This window comes from Notechis scutatus, chromosome 1 (assembly GCF_049901735.1).
Source record: "Notechis scutatus isolate UNSWTSFEM ecotype Mainland chromosome 1, rNotScu1.2, whole genome shotgun sequence".
In the NCBI taxonomy this organism is placed as follows: Eukaryota; Metazoa; Chordata; class Lepidosauria; order Squamata; family Elapidae; genus Notechis; species Notechis scutatus.
The window spans coordinates 128,243,764-128,269,484 of record NC_142009.1 but is presented as its reverse complement, the minus strand read 5'-3'; the positions used below and the strand labels follow the sequence as shown (position 1 = coordinate 128,269,484).

The window sequence follows — 25,721 nt, the reverse complement described above, 5'->3', positions numbered from 1 at the left end:
TCCATTAAATTTTATCTCCCGCATTCCTTTATGGGATCATGTTTTTTAATAAGAGGGATTTTAAATGAGACAAAGTGACCGACTTGCTGTTCAATTTGCTGTTCTTGCAGTTTTACTGATGAAAAAGCTTGCAGTGCAGCAAAATAATGAGTATTAAAGATTATTTTTGAATAATCAGCTTTGAATTCTCTTGGGAAGAACTGCTTTAGCTCGTCAATTCAAAGTGGTCTCCCAGGAGTTAGAATTTTAAACTTTTATCCGTTCATATTTAAGAATACTGGAGCTTCGTCTTAATTCCCATTCATTTGTTGTTACAATTAAACAAATGAGAACCAGTTTGGTCTAAGGCACCAGGCTAAAAAAAACAGAAGACAGTGAGTTCAAGTCCTGCTTTCAGCATGAAAGCCATGTAAGTGGCTGTTGCTTCCCATGCAAATACTTCAGATACCAAAGTCAGTGTGGAATGTGGCACTACTGAATTTTAATCTATGCAATAGTCTGAATGCCTGGAATAAATGCTGCGCTGATTATGCTGATCTAACTTCTAATTGGCTGTGGATACAGAAGAAGACTAATAAACACCTGAGGAATTCTATGAAGTGTATTTAAGAGGCAACAGGATGTACTTATTTCATCCTACTTGTAGAGGTCAAGAGACTGAATCAGTGTAAGAAGAAATGCCTTGCTGTCCGTTCTTCCCTAATCATTTTAATCTCAACTTTATTATTTTCTATGAAGTAATTCAAGCTGGGAAACATACCTAATACTTCTTCCTCCAATTTCCCCCCCAACCCCCACTCTATGAGGTGGGTTGAGCTGAGAGAGAAGGACTGGCCAAGAGTCACTCAGATGGCTTTCATGCCTAAGGTGGAGTAGAATTCACCATCTCCTGGGGATTGGCCGAGACTCGTTCAGATGGCTTTCATGCCTAAGGTGAGACTAAACTCATGGTCTCCTGGTTTCTAGGCTAGCATCTTAACCCCTACACCCGTGATGGCGAACCTATGGCACGCATACCACAAGTGGCACGCAGAGCCATTTGTGCTGGTATGTGAGCTGCAGGCAAACTTACCTCACTGCACATGCCCGCGCCTCACAGCCGATTTTTTTCCGGTTGGTTTGAGGCTTTTTTCGGCCTCCCAGAGGCTTGGAAAAAACCTTTGCAAGGCTTCTCAGGCCAAATTATAATACTGTAATACCGGAAGTGACGAAACGGGCCTATAATTTGGCCTGAGAAACCTTGCAGAGGCTTTTTCCAAGCCTCTGGGAGGCTGAAAAAGGCCTCAAACCAGCTGAAAAATCAGCTGTGAGGGGCACTGCAGGTAAGGGGATAGGGGTGAGGATTGCGCGGGCATACACAGGGGTTGTGGGGAGGGGGCGCGTGCATTGCATTATGGGTGCCGGCACGCGAGTACGGGTGTGCTGGCGCGCTTGCAATTTTTGGCACAGGAGTCCAAAAAGGTTAGCCATCACTGCTCTACACTAAACTGGCTCTTTGTTATTAAATGCCCCATCTATTGGTTACAACAAGAAGGAATTTACAGTCTGACTGAGAGAATGCCAGAATCGAGAAAGATAGGTAGGCCTTAACAAACAACCATTAATTTAGTGATCATACTAAGATACAATAGCACTGAGGGGGTGGGGAAGACTTATGACCACTTTCCCACACTTGCAACCGTTGTAGCATCCTCATGGTCACATGATCAAAATTCCGATGCAGCGCAACTGGCTTGTATTTATGATGGTTGCAGTGTCCTGGGGTCATGGCCATCATCTTTCTGACAAGCCAAGCTAATGGGGAAGCCAGATTCACTTAACAACCGTGTTACTAACTTAACAACTAAAATGATTCACTTAACAACCGTGACAAGAAAGATTGTAAAATGGGGCAAAAACTCACTTATCAACTGTCTCACTTAGTAACAGAAATGTGGGGGTCAAGTGTGCTCGTAAGTCGAGGACCACCTCTAGGAGGAGTTTATTTTCTTGTAGTTTAGAACTGGATGGAGTAACAACTGCTTGTTGGTAAAGGAGCTGTCATGCTTATTTCCTTTAAACTATAGAGCTGAGAGAGGCTAAAACTTTAAAGGAAAACAGCCCTCCAGCTGCCTGAAGCTGTTGCAGCCAAAGCAAGCAGAGACTAGACCCTGTCTGGCTCTTAACAGTTCAAAACAAAATGAGCTACATACATACCTCTTGGCCCAAGCCAAACATCCAGGTAGCTATTGATTGTTGTATCCAGTGATTCCATTGTATCACCTAGAAAGGAAGAGGGGAAAAAAGTTTACTTTTCCCATAGAAGTCTCTGATTGAGACCCAATTAAGACTTAACTATAGTTCTGAATATCTGGTGCAGTTTTATAGGAACTGCCGTGATACATTTTTGTTTTGTCTTTCTGAAACATTTCAGAACAGAACAATTACCGTGTTTCTCCAACAATACGGCCTCCACCAATAGGAAGGCCCAGCATGTTTTATCGGCATAAAATCAAATTAAGCCAAATTAAGACCTATATTAAACATACGAAATGGGGGGAAATGGCGGGGGGCTTGCCGTTAGGAAATACTTTTGTTGCATACCCGAATATGGTGCTGCCTGCGTTGACTTTGGCTTTGGTGGGGCACTTGGTATCAGGAGAGCTTCCTCCACCGTTGCTTTCCCTTCTCCCTTGCTACCGTGGCGTTTAGAGCAACGCCGCAGCGTTTGGCACAGCCACGCGCAGCCAGCCAGGGCTCCTCCCTGCAACCGGAGTCCGACGGAGACACTCAGCTTTAGGCACTCCTGTTGCCGCCTTCCCTTCGCCTTCAAAGGCAAAGCCAATTCTTTTAAAAATGACACCCTACTACCAGTACGACAAAGCCTCCCCTGCCCGAGAGGGTAGCCCAACCCCACATGGGGAGGTGAATCTCTCGGGGCTGCAGCGCAGGATCGGCCCACCCCGGGAGAAGCACCCAGCCGCCATCCCTGCCTGGCACCGGGCAGAGTGCAAAGAGCTTCACCTGGGGCGCCCAGCGCAGCTGACAGGTGGGCCCTCCTTCCCGGCAGCAGAGCTCTCACCAAGGCAGCGAGCGCCTCCCCGCTGGACCCTCTGCTCATCCCATCAGGGCCGCGCCAGAGCTGTGCGAGCTGGGCAGAGCCGGGAAAGCAAGTCACGGGTGTGCGCCCACCTGCCAAGCGAAAGAGCCGGGCCGACCCAAGCTTGGCTTCCTTCCCAAGTCCCTCCAGCCCGAACCCGAAGGGGCCATTGGGAAAGGCTGCCCGAGGCAGTGATAGCGGCCACCCATCCGTGGACAGGAGGCAAGGCGATGGCCTGCGCCACGTCCTCCTCCGAGCTGAGCCCCGCCGAGTCAGCGCCTTGGCCTGATGCCCGTTCCATGCCGTTTTGGAACTGCCGGCAAATTTGGAGATGCTTGGGGACGGGGACAGGCTGGGTGAGGGGTGGAAAGAACGGGCGGCTTCTGGCTCTCTCTGCCAGCCAGAGAAGCAGCACTGCCATCACCTCGCCTCCCTGTCCACGGACGGGTGGGCACTATCACTGCCTTGGGTCCTCTCCCGATGGACCCTTCAAGTTCGCGCTGGAGGGACTTGGGAAGGAAGCCAAGCTGAGGTTGGCCCGGCTCGTTTGCTTTGCAGGCAGAGCTTTCCTGGCTCTGCCCAGCCCGCACAGCTCTGGCACAGCCCTGGCGGGATGAGCGGAAGGTCTGTTGGGGAGGCGCTCGCTTCGAAGGCAAAGGGAAGGCGGCGACAGGAGCACATGAAGCCGAGTGTCTCTGCCGGGCTCCAGTTTCAGGGAGGAGCCCTGGCTGGCCACACGTGGCTGTGCCAAACGCCACGGCGTTGCTCTAAACGCCGCGGCAGCAAAGGTGAAGGGAAAGCAACAGTGGCAGAAGGTCTCCCGATACGAAGTGCCCCACTAATGCCGTGGTTAACATCCAAGCTGTCGCTGCCCACCCACCAGAGGATGCAACGGGGAGGAATTAAGTCACCCCTCAAAAGACGGCCTAGCCGTTTTTTGGGGGTCAAAAAAAAAAAAGGCCCGGCCTTATTTTGTGAGAAACATGATAGGTAGCTGTATTTTCTGTACTAACTGTACTTGCTGCGTTTCCCTTGACAGTAAACACAAAGTTAGGACTTGTTCTAACTAAACTGTACACTGAATTTACAAAGGATTCTCTATAATGAAGGTTAAAAAAGATTTAATTAATCTTACATTGATATTTGCTGAAGGGTGGGCAGCCTGGTAATAATGGCTTGATGTTTTTTATAACAAATAACCCCATAGCACTTATTATGTCTGAAGGCCATGGGAGTTATAGTCCAAAAAATGTGGAGAACACTAGGTTGCCTACCTTTGCAAGTGGGGGAGGAAGGGGGAGAGGAAGGGGGAGAGGAAGAGGGAGAGGGAGAGAGAGAGAGAGAATAATCTTCTTAAAGAGTTTTAAAAGCATAGTTAACAGTGTGAGGTGTCTCAGCAAAAATATTTTGGAATCTGGTAATTAGGAACTACAGAAAAACTGGTAAGACTACTGTTTCTAAACACAATATCGCTGACCACAATTAATCTTTAATGCAACAATAGTTGGGTGAGCCTGTTGTCTGGTTATACCGATTGTGCTGAGTTTGATTATTCTCAGCTGCTTTTCAATGCTGTTTTAAATTATTTACATTTTTGATCACTGGCTGTGTTTTATTTTGCTCCTATTTCTTTTCTCAGCTTCCCAGAGTCAAGTGTAGGTTGCCATACAAATATCCTAAATAAATGAATATAAATGAATATAAATAAATAAATAAATGGGAAACCATCTCTACTCTTTTCAAACACCAACACACGACTGACAAGTCAAAGCTTGAAATTAAAGAGGTGTAACCCGCTTTCTAGTTAGAGTTTTGTAAAAAAAAAATTAAGCAAGGTGTTTTTCCAACTGTTTGCCCTTCTGTTTTATAAATAATTCTGACTCACCTTTGTCTTTTTTTTATGTGTGTGTGAATGGACAGGGCACCACAGTATTTAAATTAATGGAGGGCTCTCATACAAATCTTAGGAGCAGCTTGATCTTCCGGAACTATAACACAGCAGAACAATCTGTGACTTTATATAAAGCTGCCTCATCACTTAGGCTAGCGGAGCTGACCTTGTCAAATTAACTTTGGCTAAAGCCTACATCTTATGACTATGTAATCAGGGAAGGGAGGCGACCCAGTAGTCAAAAATACATCTCGGAAGTATCTAATGGTGGAGAAGCTTTGTGGTCTTCTTTCAACACTAGCCTTCCAATGTCAGGTGCTACCTGGGAAGATTTCTGCTTTGCAAAACAGGATCACACATAAATAATATTGGACTGGATTACAAAAAAAAATAATACTTTCCACTAGTGATAACTCTGAATATTTATTATAAGCCTTCAAGACTGTGAGAGCGGCCTATTGACAAGGCAAAAGAAATAGTCGAGTTGAATCAGTAAAATAAGAGCAAGGATTCTTTTTAAGAATATTCTAAAGTTGAATTCTTCCCAAGTATTTCTTTATTTATTAGTTCAATTTGTATGACTTCCCATCTCATGTTTATTGACTCCGGGTAACTAACATTGTTACAAATTATAAGGAAGAAATAAAAACAGAAAACATACTTATCTTCTACAGAAATATTATTTTAAAATGTTAAGCTATAATAAAGTTTGATATTAGACTTAAAAAAATGAAGTAATGGTGATTAGAGCCCATCAGGCAGAAGTGGTATTCAGCAGGTTCTGACCAGTTCTGGAGAATCGGTAGCAGAAATTTTGAGTAGTTCGGAGAACCGGCAAACACCACCCTCTGACTGGAGATTTTACAGCATCCTTCCCCTGCCACGCCCACCAAGCCATGCCCACAGAACCGGTAGTAAAAAAAATTGAATCCCACCACTGCCATCAGGTGATTTTTTTACTTCTTGTATTTGTAAGAGTTGCAAAGAGAATAAAGAGGAAGGTTTTTTTTTTTTTTCATATTTTCTTTCTTCTCTTTCTTTCATCTATATTGTCATTCACTTTTTGGTCTATCTTTCCTGTTTCTCTTTTTATTCTTTTCTTTTTATGATGTGTAGATTTTAACTTTGTAAAAAAAAATCTATAAAAATTATACATATAAGTATATTCCTTTAATTCTGCTTACTCTTGAGCCCAGTAATGATATTACTCTTTGACATACTGACTGTGTTTGTATCACCAACAGAACCAATACTTACTTATCTGTATTTTAGCTCAAAATGTTTTGAGAGCTGATCTCATAGTTAGTTTATGAGCAAACCCAGAAAGTCAGGTTGAGTAAACAGCAATTTACTATGACTTAACATGTCGTGCAAACAGTCAATGAATGCTTTTCAATGGAAAAGGGGGTGCATAAATGGTCTTTAATCCAGACATTAATAAATTTTCTGGGATATAACATAGGTCTGTCTTAGCAAATGGCAGCCCTTAGTCAATCTAGGTTGGGCTCAGACCATTAGTGTGGTGGGCCCCGATTAGTGCTGGGTCAAGAAATGGCCAGGTAATGATAGGGTTTTAACTTAGAATGCAAGGAAAAAGAAAGATAAGAAAAATCTGAAAAACGATAACATTTGATAACATTGCACAACACCTACATAACATCATAGAGTCAACAAGTGATGAACCTTACTGGAAGAGATATTAACAGAGATGTACTGCATATATATTTACAAAGCAAGCTGACTTTAAATGACTTCCTTTAATAGAGGTATTCACAACCCCCCAGGCCATGGACTGATATTGGTTTATGGCCTGTTAGAAACCGGGCCACTCAGCTGGAATTTAGCAGCAGGTGAGTAAAACAGTGCATACACAGGATCTGTTGTGTACTCCTCCCACACCGCCCTGCATCCATGGAAAAAACTATCTTCCACAAATCGATCTCTGGTGCCCAAAATGTTGGGGACCACTGCTTTAAGGTACATGTAAAATTGATATTTGATATACATATAGTTTAGAATACAAGTAGTCCTTGAGATATGACCATGATTGTGACCAGAATTTCCATGGCTAAGCAAGCCAGTTGTTAAGTGAGTCTCACCCATTCTTATGACCTTTTTGGCCATGGTTGTTAAGTGAATCACTGCAGTTACTAAGTGAATCACAGGGTTATTAAGCAGGTCTGACTTCCCCCATTAATTTTGCTTGTCAGAAGCTTTCTGGGAAGTTGCAAATAGTAATTCACACAACCCCAGAACACTGCAACCATTGTAAATACAAGACCGTTGCCTATTCCCTGAATTTTGAACACGTGATTATGGGGATGCTGCAATGGTGGTTAATCACCTTTTTCAGTGCCATGAAACTTCGAACAACTGCTGAACAAATGGCTGTTAAGTCAACGACTATCTGTACCCGGATTTTAACTTCCTTTAAGAAGGAAATATATTTAGTACAGGCCTGTCAAACTGGCAGCCTGCAGGCCAGATGTGTCACTCATGGGCCACGCCCACCCCAGCTCTGCAAAGGCAAAAAAAAAATATATATATGGTTGTGATACATCACATGACACGATCAAGTTTGACACCTGTGATTTAGAATCTCTCTGTTAGCATACATAAAATGCTTCAAAATAAAGTAGTTGAAAAAAGCAGAATTTGATTTTAAAAATACTGTGTACACTGGATCTCCTTCAAGACAGAAATGCCTGAAAATCTTAAATCAAATATACACAGGACACCACTTTGTTAATAAGAAAATGAGATACTTGCATATCCTTTGGAAATGGAAATGAAAATAAAAATGGCCAACCCCTAAAGGCTTAAAAGGTCACAAGATACTCTGATTTGTGTAAAAAAAAAAAAAGCTAAGGAAGAGAGTGCATATATTAATATGCACATACAGAGCTGATATTTGTTAATATTCTGGTCCAGCTGAAGCCAAGTATGATGGGGATAGGATATCTAGTTTAAATAACTGGAGCTGTATGGAATATGTAAGATGCATGGTCCGGACTTGAATGTAGAATGAATTTTCTAGCATAAGTCATGAAAGTTGTGTCACAGGCTCTTGCCCTCGGCGAAGACACCACTGAATCACTAGCCTGGAAGCCCAGCCAAATCATTTTTTAGGTGCTAGCAAACCCCCCCCCCGGGCTTCCCTTGCCATGCGGCTAGTGATGTGCATCCGGTGTGGGTCAGTTGGTACAAAGTTTGAGCTCTGTAACCGGAACCAACCCCCCCAACTATGCTTGTTAAATAAATTACCCCCCTCCCCCTAAACCCCCCCCCCCCCCCCCCCCCCCCCCCCCCCCCCCCCCCCCCCCCCCCCCCCACCCCCCCCCCACCCTCCAAGCAGCCCGCCCCACCCACGGCGGATACTCCAGCAGAAATCTTTTCCAGTTTGGCTTGTTAATGGTTTAACGGTATGGGACTGGCCCCCCGCCTGCCCGCCGCCCCGGGCCCCTTAAGGCCCTGAAAAAAACAAACATATGGTAGAACCATGAGTTTTGGATGACCTGGATGACCTGGGAGCCAGTCGCTTTCCCTCAGCCCTAGGAACGAGGCAAGGACAAACCACTCCTAAGAATCTTGCCAAGAAAACTGCAGGGACTAGTTCGGGCAATCACCAAGTGTCAAGACTGACTCAAAGGCAAACACACAACAAAACACATTGTGCTAACACAGCTATAATAAAGGTCGCATTGAAAATTAATACAGATATAGATGGTATTTTTGTTTCCTGCTGAAATGGGATACTTTGAGTTCCCAAGTGAGTCATCTGGTTGCTACCTAAACCTTCATGTGATCATTTGGATAAGCGGCTCTGAATCAGAACAGCAATTGATTTTGTTACATAATACTGTCATTGACCAAAGTGGGGTAGTCTTAGGTATACTGTTCTATAAGCACTTCAGTATTTACCCAATGTCAAAGTTTGCATTCAAAACCCTTCAACTGCACTGCTTTCAGGAACCAAAGCATATAAAGGAAAACAAAACTGAAGACAAAGCTGCTATTCAATACCGTTCACACATTTTCAAGAAAAATGCATTTGGCACTGAGGTTTTTCTGACAAAGGAGTTGCTCATGCAATACAATATTTGCAGCAATAGTTTCATGCAAAAAGATTGCAAAATAAAAATTGCAAAAAAAAAAAACCCACCAGTCTGTTGTGAATATAAAGATCCTAAAGAGAACTAAGATGAACTTTCCTGTTTTCTACTGCACACATTTGAATTCTTGTCCTTTTAATGAACCTATAGTTCTCAAAATCACAAGGAAGGAGGGGGGGATTTTGTTATTACAAAACAAGTTTTGTTTCTCCAAAACTGCTAAAATTAGTCCAAAATGCCTTCCAAAAGTAAAGCAGGCTGGGGAGGACTGAGGGGAAGAAAGGAAAAACAGGATGGCCGCTGCCATTCAAGATAATTAGACCTCTTTTGTTTAATGATTTGTTATTCAGATCATGAAAGCTTCCATCTACCAACTTGGATGTAGATGGTAACCCATACCGGGAGTCCTTCACTTGCAACCACAATTGAGCCCAAGATTTATGTGGCTAGGTGACACGTTTGTGAAGTGAGTTTTGCTCCATTTTTAAAGACTTTTCTTGCCACAGTTGTTAAATGAATCACTGCAGTTGTTAGGTTAGTAACCCAGTTGTTAAGTGAATCTGGCTTCTCAAATGACTTTACTGGTCAGAAGGTCATAAAAGGGGAGCACATGACCTCGGGACACTGCTACCGTCATCAATATGAGTCAGCTGCTAAGTGTCTGGATTTTTAATCATGTGACCAAGGAGATGCTGAAGCAGTTATAAGTGTGAAAAATAGTTGTTAGTCACTTTTTTCACTGCCGTTGTAACTTTGAATGGTCAGTAAAATTACTGTTGTAAGGACTATCTGTACTCTCTGTTCATCATTTGATTTGATCTTGTGCAGGGTAACCTATTCAAGAGTGGTCACACCAGGTTGTCAATGGAACTTAAAACAAACAGGAGACAGAGTACTACAAGATCTGGAATTTATGGTACAGCTGGTTGGAAGGCAGGCATGAAATGAACAGAAGAAAGATAAATAATAAGGTATGATGGAAGTTAGTAATATTCCTTGCAATTAGGTATACTTGTGTAATATATTAATTGCATGAAAATTTGTGTTACATATCAATGTAATAAGTGTGAATGATTATATATTTTACATAACTTGAGAGATGTCAAATTAAGTGAACACTGCCTTGCTCACGTCGCAAGAAGCGGAATGTTTTGTTTTATTGTAATTGTGTTAACATGTTAAATAAAGTATTTATTTTTTAAAAAAGAGTAGTCACACAACCAAAACAAGGAAAGAATAAGCAAACAACCTCTCCCCTCCAGTCAACAATAAGATCTAAATTGTTAAGGATACGTAATTGCCTTTCATCATCTGCAGGTTCATATGCTGACCCTATTTCAGCTGGAATCTCTAGTAAACCGAAGCTTCTCTTCATGCACACATATGCATAGACCAGGCGTGTCCAACCTTGGCAATTTTAAGACTTGTGGACTTCAACAATGCTGTCTGGAAAATTCTGACTTGAAATCCCCAAGTCTCACAAAGATGCCAAGGTTAGACACTCTTGGTGTAGAACAGGGCTGTCAAACTTGTGGCCCGCGGGATGGATGCATCAAGCACTGGCCACACCCATGCCCTGTTCAGCAAAGGGGGAAAAAGTCGTGATACATCACATGATGACAATGTGAGTTTGACACCCCTGGTGCAGAACAAAGAGAACAGCCTTTGAAACAGACATACAGGCCTTCAAGAAGATCTGGCATCTTTAGGACTTCAAGAGCTGCTTTGTGAGCACTCTCAACCTTTCTGAATAATTTTCAACGTCAGGTCCGCACATTCATACAGATGTTTGCTCTAATCAGATATGGTATGGCGCCAGTTTCTGACCCCCAAAGGAGCAGTAGATATATGATGCCCTTCTACACTACATTGCTATACAGGTAGTCCTTGACTTACAACAGTTCATTTAGGGACCGTTCAAAGTTACAATAGCACTGAAAAAAATGACTTAGGACTGGTTTGCGCAGTTATGACCTTTGCAGCCAGCCCCATGATCATGTGAACAAAATTCACAGACTTGGCAACTGGCTCATATTTATGACCGTTGCCATTTCCCAAGGTCATGCGATCATCTTTTGCAATCTTCTGACAAGCAAAGTCAACGGGAAAGCTAGATTCATTTAACAACTGGGTTACTAACTTATCAATGCAGTGATTGGCTTAAAAACTGCGTCAAGAAAGGTCATAACATGGATTTGAGCTCCAATGTAGGAAAAACACCTGCTGGGATGGATCAGGGTGTTCTGAATGCATTGATTTGTGCTCCCTTATTGTGCACCCCACTGTGATTTCTTAAGTCCGAATGAAGTATTTGGGAGCAAAATGTAGGCTGCTATAGAACAAACAAGCCCACAAAACAGTTGGGGACCAAATTTATTTTCTTTTTTGTCCCTAGGAAATACTACTTTATGCGTTTAAAAAAAAAAAAAAAAAGAATTTAAACTCCTGGCTTCAAGATGCTAATTTTGCACACAAGAGATCTGAAGACCACAAGGGAGGGGTTTGGATCTACGTGCCTTGGAGCTACAATTCGCTTACACCTTTCCATATCTACATTTAGCCTTGAGTGAAAGTCCAAATTGAACAACCAATAAAATCATTTTACAGGAAGTATAATATTTACTCCTAAGTGCCAGTAATAAGGAAGATGACAAAAGACAAAGCAAAGCTTCCTGCATAATTATGTCTCAAAAGGTGAGACACGAAACCTGTTTCATTCTGCTGTTAAAGATAGAATTCTGCTCCTGTTGAAAAATGCTGTAGAGCAGTGATCCCCAACCTTTTTATGCCGCGGCCCGGTGCCGGCATCAGCTGGGCCGTGGCCCAGTACCGGCATCAGCTGGGCGCCGACCCGGTGCCGGCATCAGCTGGGCGCCGCCATCTTTTTGATGAAAAAGTGCTTCCGGTGAGCTTTCTACCCGGAAAAGCTCACCGGAAGCACTTTTTCATCAAAAAAAGATGGCGGCGCCCAGCAAACCAGCGGCCCGGTAGGACTTGTTCCATGGATCGGTACCGTCCGTGGACCGGTGGTTGGGGACCCCTGCTGTAGAAGACAGGGTTTTCTGGGAATTGAAGTCCACAAGTCAAAAAAGGGCCGTATCTGTCCACCCCTGCTGTAGGAGATGCAATCTTGCACCTCCCTCCAATTCCAGTTGTGTTTCTAACTCTTCCATCGCAAGGCACTGAAATTTCTCCGCAACCGTTGCCTTTAACTCTTTTTAATACTCAATTTAAAAATCACAAACAAGACAGTATCAACTGAGGCAAGGGGGCGAACCCATTGAAGCTGGTTCAAACAGGTTGCTTCCTACTGAAGGTGATCAAGTCTCACCCTTCAAATTCACTGAAAGAAGTTTTTTTTAATAAACAGAGGATGGTCAGATAGGCGTTTACCAGTGATGGGTTTTAAAACTTTTTCCTACTGGTTCGGTGTGAGTGTGCGCTTTGCTTTGCGCATGTACAGCGTTTGCAACTCACTTTCTGCTGCAAGCCCTATATGTAAAACAGCTGATGCGCGGCAATTGGCTGTGCCGCATGACACAGCTGAAGTTGAAAAGCAGAAAATAAAGGTCAGTATAGAGCCGGGATGGGTGGGAGGGTCCAGCAGCTGACCGTTGGAGCGAACCAGTTCGCTCACAGCTGATCGTTGGAGCTACTGGTTCGGCCGAACCGGGCCAAACTGGTAGAATACCACCACTGGGCTTTACTATTGAGACATGACTCCTCAGGTCATCAGATCAAACTCTTCAGAGGGCTCTGGGGCTCTCTACTTGGCCACACATCCTATCAACTAAAAAATGTCATCTTATGGGACTGAGGAAGCATGCCTTCTCTATTGTAGCCCCTGACCTCTGGAACAACAACACAATAATGGCTGCCACAGTCCTTGGTTTCCAAGTTACATAACACCTGGCTCTATTCCCAGGTTGTAGTTAAGCTGTTGCTGAATGTTTTTTTCCTGAATGTTGTATTGGTCCAGGAAGTATTTTTATTATTCATTCATTCAGAGTTATTGCACACCGCCAGGAGGTTTCATCAAATTTGATACTTGCTTGCTTATTTATTTATTTAGTTATATTTATTTATGAGTTATTGCACACTGCCAGGAGGCTTCTTGAAATTGGATGCCCTTAACAAAACTGAAATAAATAAATAATGGTTTACACACAGGGACTTTACAGATTTCCCTTTCCTATGGCTTGTCTGCTTCATTTATGTTCTTGATTTTCCCAATACATCATTTTGTTATTCTTATTTTAGACGCTTATTTTCATTGTAAAAATAGAGTATTATAAACAAACACAATCAGCTTATAATGTACATTATAACTCATGCTCAGACACTGAAAAAACAGAAATTGAATAATCCAAAATAGTTTGAGATCTGTCAGTATAGCGAAAGAAAAAATAGACTACATTAAACTACATAAAAACTACTACTAATTATACAATAAACACTAATATACCTCTTATCCATGAATACTCCAACAAATCAGCCAATAAATCATTATGGATGATTGGGGGTTCAATATTCTTAACTTCACTATTATGATAATAAACATCAAATATATCGACCATATTAAAGAAACATTATCCCTAGAATTAATATTTCTATTTATCTTAATCTGGTTAATTAAGTGTGTATTCATTCAGATTTTGTATCTTCCTATGGCACTTGGCAGATGGCTGTCAAGAGAAAAGTCAGTAACTCTTTATGTGCTGCTTCTGTATGTAAGCCATTAGAAACTAATAGTAAGGCCAATGGGGACTTTATCATTATCTTTTTTTAAAAATAATTTGGAGCTAGGTTGGGTGTTACCTAGAAACCAGGAATGTGTGAGTTCTAGTGCTGCCTTATGAAAGCTGGCTGGGCGACTGTGGATCAATCACTTTCTCTCAGTCCAATTCATCTCACAGGATTTGTTGTTGTGGGAAGAGGGAGAAGAGGGAGGAGGAGTATTAGGCAATAAGGACAGGATTGAAAATGTTGTAGTAGTAGTAGTAGTAAAAATAATAATAATGCTTTACTGGATACAGGAGAGACTAAACAAGACCAAATGAAGGATAGGAAAGAGACATGGCAAGGCAAAGTATTACAATGGTTAGTACATTAAAAAAAAAAATAACAACAAGGAAAGCAGATAAAAAGACCTGGGAAACCCAGGGGCTAATTCTAGCTACACAAGACCAAGCCTTAAAAACAAAGGTATACAAAGCCATAATTGAGAAGACAGCAACAAATAGCAAAGGCCATCTCTGCAAAGAATCTAAAGAAACAGAAACTACCTAGTTAGCTTCAATAAGATCGTACAGGTTTTTATTTATTTTATTTGTCAAGTGCTTACAAGATAATAGGTATAAGTAAAAACATACATGGATACATATAAGAAAAAAAATAAAAAAATATAAAAGAAACAATAGGATAGGGACGGTAGGCACGTTGGTGCGCTTATGCACGCCCCCTACAGACCTCTTAGGAAAGGGGTGAGGTCAATAGTAAACAGTGTAAGGTTAAAGTTTTTGGGTTTGGGGAAAAAAAAAACCACAGAGTCAGGTAGAGTATTCCAGACATTGACCACTCTGTTGCTGAAGTTGTATTTCCTGCAATCAAGTTTGGTGCGATTAACCTTGAGTTTGTATCTATTGTTTGCTCTTGTATTGTTATGGTTGAAGCTGAAGTATTCATTGAAAGGTAGGACATTGCAATGTATGATTTTATATACTATACTTAGATTGGACCGAAGGCGGCGTAGTTCTAGGTTTTCTAGGTCTAGAATTTCGAGTCTGGTGGCATAAGGTATTCTGCAACGAGTAGAGGAGTGGAGAACTCTTCTTGTGAAATACTGTATTTCTGGACTTTCTCAACTGTGTTAATATCAGATGTGTAATGTGGGTTCCAGACTGATGAACTGTATTCGAGTATTGGTCTAGAAAATGTTTTGTATGCTCCTGTTAGTAGTATATACAACAGTATATTAGTATATTAGTACTGTATATTAGTAGTATATACAACTACAAACAACAGCATGACAAAGTAGCCACAATAGTGGATTAGAAGATCTGCAAGAAATATCATTAACCTGCAAGCAAGAATTGGTGGGACCACAAATTAGAGAAAGTAATAAAAAAAATGAAGAAGCTAAAGTGTTCTGGGGCTTTAGAATTCAAACAGGTAAGTACCTGCCATATAAATAGCAAGAGCAATTAGATTTATAAACAGCTTCTGACCATAGGACGGAAGGCTGAGTCAACTGAGCTGGTGAGAACCACAAGATACAAATAGTTGTAAATAACGACTGTGGCAAAATTAAGCCAAGATGTACCAACAATAATAAATGCCTTGAGTACAATCCCAAAATATTTGGAGCAGTACTAGAACACTCTCGCCATTGACAATATCAGCAGTCAATTGGAACAGCTTTTATCCTGCCATGGTATCTTTAAACCATCAAGCAACAACTTCTACCTATTGGAGTACTCGGGAAGGATTTGAGAGGTGGACTAAAATGCCAAATCCAGGCTAAACCTATAGCTATGTGATCGACCATAATAATCCTATGGCACATCTGGAAAATTACATTCAAATTTTTTTAAATAATTGTACACTGTCACCATGTATGTATTGATCTGTTTACCACTTTAACTCCATCATAATTTACTATTCCCATTACAGAACTACTTCATTCTAATGGAGAATAAATGTCAGGTTTTTTAAAAATATGTTAAGGCAGATATAGATTTAAAAGCCTACAACTATTTCATGTTTCATTACCAATATAACATTATCCCAGACTTTTTAAAAGTGCAGTAAAGTCAAGTTTATATGCTTATAGATCTTTAAGGCCAGATTTCAGGCATTCTCTTCCTGTTATAACATCAATTTCTCTAGGACTGTTTAACAGCTATTTTCTTCTGATTTGACACCAAGGTTAGACATAGAATTATAATGAACTTTCACCATTTTTTTTAGGATCTGTTGAATCAACTTGTTTCAGGTTGATTCAAATGGCCAGGATATTCTATAGTTCAATAAAACAACCAGCGAAATATAAATAAAACATGTTTAAAATCTATATAACTAAACTGAGCAAGGTGTTTAATTTTATAAAAGTTTATTAATCTATAAAAAATAACAGAGCCTAAAATCTATTAAACCTGAATCTTGAGAATAGATCTATCTGTACGTCTACACTAGCAAAAAGTATTCTAATATATTGAGTTATATTTATACTATATTTGTAAAAGCTATTCAAATAATGTGAACTGCACACCACTAATTATACACACTTACATACCCTTTCAAAATCTACAGTCAATTTACAATACAACTGAATACTTTATTTGGCCAAATGTGATTGGACACACAAGGGATTTGCCTCGGGTGCCGAAGCTCTCATGCAAACTAACAGAATAATGATAATCATACTTCATGACTATCAATAACAGGGTGGAGTAAGAAAAATAAGAATGATAAACAATAATGCTACACCCACACTATGTAAAAAAATATACATATATATTAGAAAGTACTATGAGAATGGGCGTTGGTAAATTTACCTGAGAACGCCCTTTCTATATCTATGCTGCTAGAGAACCCAGGATGGGTATGACTCCTCCTGATGACATCATCAAGCTGAGTCCGTCTAGTATAAAAGTAGCAGCCTGTGGGAGAAACCCCCCAGCTTTGGCGAAGATACTTGACAGACTTTAGTGAGTGTCTCTGAAAGCCAAAACAGAATCGTGAACCATAACATACCTTACCACAATCTGGACGCAACAAGGGAGGGGCTGGGCTCTCTAGCAGCTTAGATAGAAAGGGCATTCTCAGGTAAATTTACCAACGCCCATTCTCCTCCATGCTGCTGCGAGAGCCCAGGATAGGACATACCAAAGCCTTCATGTCCTCGGGAGGGTCCTCGTCTGGTCTCTCACTCCAAAGAAGGCACCACTTGCTGAAGAACCCGTCCGCCAAAAGCTGCGCTTGTGGAGGCGTAGGAATCCAGGAGGTAGTGTCTGATGAACGGAGACGGGGATGTCCATGTAGCCGCTCTGAAAAACTCCTCTAGAGGTGGCCTGGGTGGCCCAGGCAGCCGAAGTTGCAGCACTTCTAGTGGAGTGTGCTGTCAAGCCATGTGGTACTGGCAGAGCTTTGGCTTTGTAGGCCTGTGCGATGCAAGCCCTGATCCACCTGCTTAAGGTGGCAGGAGAGGCCTTATTCCCCCAGTGGGAAGGGGAAAAGGATACAAACATAGCCTAAACTTTGAAGTGCGTTTGATATAAATTCTAAGAGCCCTTCTAACATCTAAGGTGTGCCACTTGCGCTCTAGGGCATGGTGTGGACGTGAACAAAAATCAGGAATCCCAACTGTCTTGGGATCTGTGGAATACAGAATTTATTTTGGGTACAAAGGTAGGGCCTAAACGAAGAACAACTCTATTGTTGTGAAAAGTGCAGAGGTCCTGCCATATAGATAGAGCAGCCAACTGACACCCTTCTAGCTGAAGTGATGGCTATTAAGAAAAACACCTTGAAGGTCAAGGGACATCTTTCTGAGGGGTTCAAAGGGAGGTTCTGTTAGGGCCTGGAGGACCTTGTGAAGGTCCCAGGATGGGAACCTGTGAACCACAGGAGGGTGGAGATTGGAAGCCCCTTTTAAGTATCTCTGAACTGAAGGTTGATGGGACAAGGAAGGAAAGGAATCCCAGGAGATGACTGAAGCAAGAGCCGCTACTTGACGGTGTAAAGTGTTAGGAGCCAGACCTTTGTCTAGGCCATCGTGGAGGAAATGGAGGACCTGTGGCACCCCCGCTACTGTAGGAGAGAGACCTTCCCTGTGACACCAATGACAAAAAACCCTCCAGGTGGCATTGTACTTACGTGTTGTAGAAGATTTACGAGACGCCTGGATAGTAAGGATGACCTAGTCTGGGAGATTGGCTTCTCTTACAGTTGCCGCTCAATGGCCACGCGGTCAACTTGAACCACTGGGGATCTGGGTAGAGCAGTGTCCCCTGATGTAGTGAGATCATGTGGTCTGGAATCCTCCAGGGAGTGGCTACAGACAGGTTCACCAGATCTGCAAACCAGGGTCTCCTGGGCCAATGGGGGGCTAGGAGAATCAGCTCTGCCCATTCCTCCAACATCTTCTGAATGACCGCTGGAATGATGGGAAGAGGGGGAAAGGCGTAGAGAGACCGGTGGGCCATCTGCTCCGAAGTGCATTGGTCCCCTCCGCTCCCTGACAAGGAAACCTGGTGAAAAATCTGTTTACTTGAACGTTTTGGGGAAAGGCGAAGAGGTCTCATTCCAGGGTCCCGAACCTGAGGGACAGATCCGTGAAAATGGACTGGAAAGGAACTATTCTGCATGGTTGACTAGGCTCCTGCTCAGCCAATTGGCCTGGGAGTTGTCGACTCCCGAGATGTGGTCTGCTGTGATAGACAGCAGACGTCTCTCTGCCCACCTCCCCAACCTTTCGGCTTCCCTCATGAGGGCCCTGGACATTGTGCCCCCCTGCCGGTTAACATGCACCTTTGCAGCCATGTTGTCTGTCAACACTAGCACATGGGACCCCACTATCCTGTCCCTGAAATGTTTCAGGGCTAGATAAATGGCTGAGTTCTAACCAATTTATGGGCCCAGTTCTGTCTAACCGGGACCAGATCCCTTGAGCTATGAGAGCCTCCATGTGGGCTCCCCAACCCAGGAGACTTGCATCGGTGGTGATGATCAGTCTGTCCAGTTCCTTGAACGGGAGACCCTTTGGAAGGGGTGGGGGAAAGCCACCACTTGAAGGAGCGGCGGACCTCTGGAGAGAGCAGGACCTTGGCAGATGTGTGGCTGGTTCCTGCTCGTTGAAAGGGGAGCAGGAACCATTGTAGAGCCCGTGAATGTAGCTGTGCCCACGGAACGATGCCTATGCATGAGATCATTTTGCCCAAAAGTTTGGACAACAGCGACAGGGAGACAGTGTGTTGACGTTGGACCTGTTGAATGATCTCAATAAGGCTCTGTCCTCAGGCTGGAGACAGAAAAACTTGGCAGAGAGTTGTGTCAATGATGGCTCCCAGATGGAGCAATCTGGTTGTTGGGAAGAGATGGCTTTTCTTGGAGTTGATGGAAAAACCATAGTACTGGAGGCAATGGAAAGTGGTTTGAAGATCTAGATGGGCAGAGTGGGTGGAGGATGACAGGATCAAAATGTCATCCAAGTAGCATTGGATCCTCACTGGAACAGACCAGAGTGAAGCCACCAATGCCACCAGTAACTTTGTGAAGACTCTTGGGGCAGACAAGAGCCCAAAAGCGCCCGATACTGAAAGTGGGAATTCTGGTAACAGAAACGGAGAAACTGTTGATGATGAGGCCAGATGGGAATGTGGAGGTATGTCTCCATGAGATCAGTGGAAGAGAGGAGATCGACCTCCAAAACGCTGTCCAGAATAGAATGTAGTCTGCATTTTGAAGCGCCTATATGGGATAAACTCATTCAGAAATTTTAGATCGAGAATGGCTCGCCACCCCCCCAAGGCCTTAGGGGCCACGAAAAGCAAAGAATAAAGTCCACGTTGTAATTTGAGGACTGGTTGAATGGCCCTTATATCAACCAGGTGACTAATGGCCGATTCCATAAGTGCCCTCCATGAAGTGTCCCGGGAAACGGGGCAGAGCAGAAATTTTTCTGGGGGTGGTGATATAAATTCTAATTGTAACCCTGACCTTACTGTATTGAGTACCCACGCGTCTGTCCTTGACTCCTCCCATCTAGAAGCAAAGGAGGCCAAACAACCTCCGATGGGAGGGGAGAACAAGAGATTTAGAGCGACGGAAGGAGTGACCCCCTCCCCCATGAAAGGGCCGTTTACCTGCAGCTTGTTGTCTGCCGGTAGCCTCATGGAGTTGATCTTGACACTGAGAATACAGTCTCTGAGATCTGGAGAAGCAAAAAGCGTTTTCGGGCCTGAATGCAGGAGGCCGGTATGGGATAGGGTGGAAATCTGCCCTCTTTCCTGTTGATGAAAGGACTTTCCTTTTGTCTTCTGTTTCAAGAACAAATGGTCAAGGGCATCTCCAAACAGCTTCTCACTGGTACATGGGGCAGAAGTTAGTTTCCACTTCTGTCGAGGCTCCGCTTGCCAATTTCACAGCCATTGCAGTCTCCTAGCTGCCACTGATGACGCCATGGCCCTGGAAGCAGGCATGATATTCCCCTCTGAAAAAAAATCGGGCCGGCCAAAAGAGACCCCCACCGCGCGCCAAGAAATTGCCCGCCCGCCCGCCCACCCCGCCCGCCCGCCCCTCGCACCACCCGCCGCTCCTGCAAGGTCAACGTCTGCGCTGCGGAGGAGAGGGCTGCAGCCGGTTCCTCCTGCTTGCTGAGAGGTGAGAAGCGGGCTCGCCGGCGAGGTGGGAACGAGGGGCAGAAGGAGGCACGCACACACCCGCAGCTCACTTTCCCAGCTTTGCCCAGCCCTCGCGGCTCTGGCGCGGCCCTGGCAGGATGAGCGGAGGGTCCGGCGGGGAGGCGCTCGCTGCCCTCCAGGGCTGCGCCAGAGCCGCGAGGGCTGGGCAAAGCTGGGAAAGTGAGCTGTGGGTGTGTGCGTGCCTCCTCCTGCCCCTCGTTCCCAATTCTCGCCGGGCGAGCCGCGGCTTCCTCACCTCTCAGCAAGCAGGAGGAACCTCCTGCCCTCCTCCGCAGCGCAGACGTTGACCTTGCAGGGAGAGAGAGGGAGAGATCCTCTCGGGCGAGCGCCTTCCCCCACAGCCCTCCGCACGAAAGGAGGACCCGCCGGTAGGGAAAACCGAGCCGCGGAGGCGGGAAGGACGGGCTGGCGGGCGCTAACCTCGCTCGTTCTTCCCGCGTCGGGCTAAGGGTGGTTTCCGCTGCGAGCGGCTCAGACCCCAGGGCACCTTCCACCTTCTCCTCCTGGAGCAGCCCAGCCTCGCCTTTCTCCGTTCTCCCCCTCCCCAAACCCGGACTAATTCCAAGCCTCTGGAGTGCAAGTTTCAAACCCACTTTGCAACGAGGTTCGCTTCCTTCTCGCATTCGCTCCCGCATCTCCACCGCCCGCCCCACGTGCGCTCTTTCGGGGCCAGCCAAAAGAGACCCAGCGCTGCGCGCCAAGAAATCGCACACACACACACCAACACCCTTCCTTTCCAGCCGGTGGTGTGGATCAGTTCCGGAGCTGGGCAGCTGCTTCCCTGCTCCTGACTCAGGGGACCTCCGAGGGGAGAGGAAGGAGGAGAAGAAGGGGGGGAGGGGGGCGCGATGAAAATCGGAATTCGATTTTAATCGGAAGAATATCATGTATGTGGAAGAGAACTTGACGGCGTTGAGGGTGGCGTCCACCGAGAACTCTGCTGTTGCTATGATCTTATTGAGGTCTTGATGCGACCTACAGTCTGATGGAGGTATGCAGCCTTGAAGTTGGCGTAAAGCCAGTGGATGGAAGACCTTGTAAAAATGATGCAGCAGTCAAGGCCTGGATGGCCCAAGCCAAGGCTTGATAGTTATGCTTCAGTGTTTGTTCAGAGCATTTGTCTTCTGCCTTTAGTACGTCCTCAGGGTCAGTTGGAGTGCTTGAGAAGAAGGAGGCCACAACTGGGGGAAGTGCCAGAGCCATAGCTAAGGAAGGACCCACGTTGTAGAATCGCCTATCTTGGGACGATGGGCGGGGGCCTGCAACGGGGAAGGCAAATTGTTCCTTGACTAAGTCAAGAAAGATGATGGGGGAAGGAAGGACCTCCGAATGAACAATGGGTTTGGAAAAGGGAATCCCCATGCCCCGATTATACCACTTGAGGCTCGGGGGCAATTTTCTCCTCCGACAACTGGGCTGTGACCAGTGCCTTGTGTAGGAGAGGTTTGAATAAAGCGGATTTGAATACAGAAGCCGAAAAAGGCTGATCAGGCCTCAGATCTTCCTCTTCCTCCGAGAGGTTGGGGTCCCAGATTTCTCCCTCTTCCAGATCAAAATCAGGGGAGGGGCTGCACCTCATACTCTCCCTGAGTGAGGTCCACTCCTTCCGCATAGGTAAGATGAGCCCTTTGTTCTACATGGCGAGGTAGTCACCTTTGGGAATCTGAGCTAGAGGAAAATCTGGGAAGGAAGGCTGAGGTCTGTCTGAAGGCCTGAAGATGTGTTGAAGTCCTTCTGCCAGACGCTGTCTGATGGCTAAGTAGATTACTTCGTTGATGTCAGAAGATCTGCCACTTGATGGAGGATCTGGGGGCCAAAGACCTGCTGCTGTTGGTGTAAAAGTGGCCCCTGGTCTTGATCAAGAGCTGCTTTGGGCCATGGATGGGATAGATGAAGAAGAAAGATCCCAAGGAGTCTAGGCGAAGTTGGGACCTGACCTGCTCAAATCTTGAGGTCCTGGTTGGATTTCAGGTTGCTCTGGGGACCAGGATTGGAGGTGGCTAAGAGGAGCTGAGGTATGTTCCCTCTCCCTAGAAGTAGCTGGCTGAACAACTAGAGGATTGGCTGGTTGGGAAGCCTGTTGTAGTTGACCCCTCATTTGTTCAACAGTTTTGTTGAACTGCCTTTCTAAGGCTGCATATCTTTGTTTTTCTGCCTTTAATTCGGCCTGGGATGTTTTCTTAGGGCCCAAGGCTTTGGCCCTAATCTTGGCCGCCACCTCCCTTTGAACAGACTGGAAGCGTTGTCTCCTTCTCTTTCTTTTGCCAGCTTGGGGGCCTTGAGAGATCAGGCCTGAAGGCTCTGTGTGGACCTTGTCTTGATCCATTCTATGCATAAACAGACACAAAGGTGCTGGAAGCGATCCTCACTATGTGTTGCCTATACAGTAGCCTGAATAGGAGCTTATGAATGGTAGAAGCTGGCCTTGGGGGATGATGCCACCTAAAATGGCCGCTTGCCACTTGCTTTAGAAGAAGCTTTCAAAATGGCCGCTTGCCACGTGTGGTTGAAGAAAAAGCCTCCAAAATGGCTGCTCGCAAGAGCTACAGGCTACGCAAGTGTTAAATCGCTCCTTAGGCTGTAAACGGCCCCAAACAGCAAAATTGGTATTAAAGGGAAAATCGCGGTTTTAACAATCAGCTGAGAGGCGGTTATCGCTGATGCGATCTTTACGATCGTGGCGGCCGAAATCGATGAGGGAAGACAGTGGTGGAGGATCAAGGGTTACTCCCTACTTAAAGTCTCCCTTGGATGAAGAAATGCCGAATCCTCGGCGATGAAGGAGAGTGGAGCCCCACTCTCCTGAAGGCACAGCTGCACCGGTTCCCCGGGAGCTATGCCAATGATGAAGATAGCTTTCGCTTTTGCTGCTAACTAAACTGCTTTCAGAGACACCAGCATATGGTCATCAAAAGAAGCTGAGTCAAAGCTGGGGGGTTTCTCCCACAGGCTGCTACTTTTATACTAGACGGACTCAGCTTGATGATATCATTAGGAGGAGTTAGATGTTCAGCAGTGATGGCATGAGAGAGAAAAAAAGTCTCAGAGTACAGCTACTTACAACCACAACTGTGCCCAAAATTTTCACTAATCAAGACAGCTGTTATGTGAATTCGGCTTCATTTTATGATCTTTCTTGCCACAGTTAAGTGAATCACTGCAGCTATTAATAAAATGGTTGTTAAGTGAATCTGGCTTCTCCACTGACTTTGCTTGTCAGAAGGTGGCAAAAGTGACCACATGACCCCGGGACGTGGCAACCGTCATAAATACAGGCCAGTTGCTAAGTGGTCGAATTTTGATCACATGACCATGGTGATGCTGCAACGGTTGTAAGAGTGAAAAAAGGTCATAAATCACTTTTGTTCAGAGCCTTTGTAAGTTTGAACAGTCATTAAACAAATGGTTATAAGTTGAGAATTACTTGTATAATAAAGTAGATCCAAGGTGAGTTTTAGTGCTCCCTACTCATCTGACTTATCATCCTCCTCTTCCTCCATTATTTCTTGCAGATCTTCTCTATATAAAGTAAAATTAATGCAACTGGCATTGGTAACCAGTCTCAACCAGAAAATAAACGACAAAGGCATTACTAGCCTTGTGGCATAGATTTAAAAGGAACTGCCAGCTGTCAAGACTGTCCAAATATAGTTCAGAACAGTCACACAGAGGCCCAAGCATTTATATTACCAAATAAAGGTCTAAAGAGGAAATGCTTTGGGGAAAGCTTAAGAAAATGAACATGCTAATGTTAAGTCAGGCAGATGTTTTGATATAACCATCTCAAATGATTTGTTTGTGTTTCTAATAAACCCCCAAGAAGAAATGTAAGCTTAAACAAGGTTTTTATTACTGATTTGGTGAAACTCAACAGAATGAGCCATGAATATTGTTATTACTAGGTGCCGCATAGTGAGGAAGAGATTGCTAATACTTCAGAAGGCAGGCTCGACATGCAAAAAGAACCTTGAATGTTGGGCCTTATTTAATAAAATTTTGCTTTATTGGTGAGAAATGTAAGATTCTGCACTTGCTTAGGAAAAAACAGATACCCAAGATACCCAGGTGTAAGACGGTCAACACTAGACTTTTATTAAATGATATGCAAGTCTCTAGCCTTTATAAAATGATAAGCAGCTATAACCTTTTCTAATTTAAGCCACAAAAAAGGGATAAAATGGGGCAAGACTTACTTAACAACTATCTCACTTAGCTACAGAAATTTTGGACTCAACTGGTTGTAAGTCAAGGACTACTTGTACTTTAATTCCTGTAAAAAAAAGTCATTCTTGAAGAACTATTATCTGCTTACATGATTTCTGACTTTCTTCTTATGATTTCTTGGCTGAGCCATAAACTGTCTCTCACCACTAGCTGACATTCTAAGCCAAAACCGAACAAAACACATTTATGGCTGTGTGAAATGGCTTTGATTCATTCATAATCCTCCTCGATTCCTTGCAGAAACTAGAAGCGATTTCTGGAGGAGTACAAAACACTCCTTCTCCAATGCTTTTAGATTACAACTACATCTACCCAAGAACATAAACACATAAATCTTCTGTGAGTATTTTCAGTACCTCAAGAGGCTTTATAGGTGTCAACCCACTAGGTAAAGTGAAGTAGCCTGGTTTTTTTTTAATACAACACAAGGCAGCAAACCAGTGGAAATTTCAAGGTCAGCAGAGGCAGGGCAGCAATCTTTATACACCCGAAATCTCTCTATTGGGCATCACCTGAGGTATTACTATAAATATACTAAAAGAGCAGCATGAGTTTTCTGAGGATAATACTTTGCCCTGAAAACAGATCAGCACTAAAGCTATCCATTAAGTGGCCCTTTTCTCAAGGTCAGCAAACAGTGTGGTGGTTCATAATCATCAATCTCCCAGGCAGTTCTTGGAGGACAGGTCAAAGTCCATCTTTCTGTAGATCTGCCTTCAAGAGTCTGAGGTGTGTGTGTGGGGGGGAGTCAGAAAATTGAACCTGCTATCTATCCCAAGGGATAGATTTTTCAACTTTGCCAGACTTTAAATTGCATTTTTTTAAAAAAGCAGAAGGTAGCGAAGAGTGAAATTATCAGGGGGGCAATCTGTTAGAAAACACAATCTTTTCTTAATGCCTTGGAAAAACAAGATGCATATTCCAAGAGAAGCATAGCAGGAATTATCCTCAAGTACACCTCGTTAACAGAAGCCACCACTTTTGATGAAAGC

At 44.2% G+C, this 25,721-nt stretch overlaps 1 protein-coding gene across 2 annotated transcripts in view; it reads right to left on the bottom strand.

Annotated features, from left to right (window-relative positions):
- The window catches only part of ELOVL5 (ELOVL fatty acid elongase 5), a 60,999-nt gene that overhangs the window by 16,731 nt on the left and 18,547 nt on the right, over nucleotides 1–25,721 (bottom strand). For both annotated transcript variants that reach the window (XM_026665253.2, XM_026665252.2), the window contains exon 2: nucleotides 2,197–2,262. In XM_026665253.2, the coding sequence (XP_026521038.1) occupies nucleotides 2,197–2,254 (58 nt within the window). In that variant the 5' untranslated portion in view covers nucleotides 2,255–2,262. The remainder of the gene's footprint in view (nucleotides 1–2,196; nucleotides 2,263–25,721) is intronic.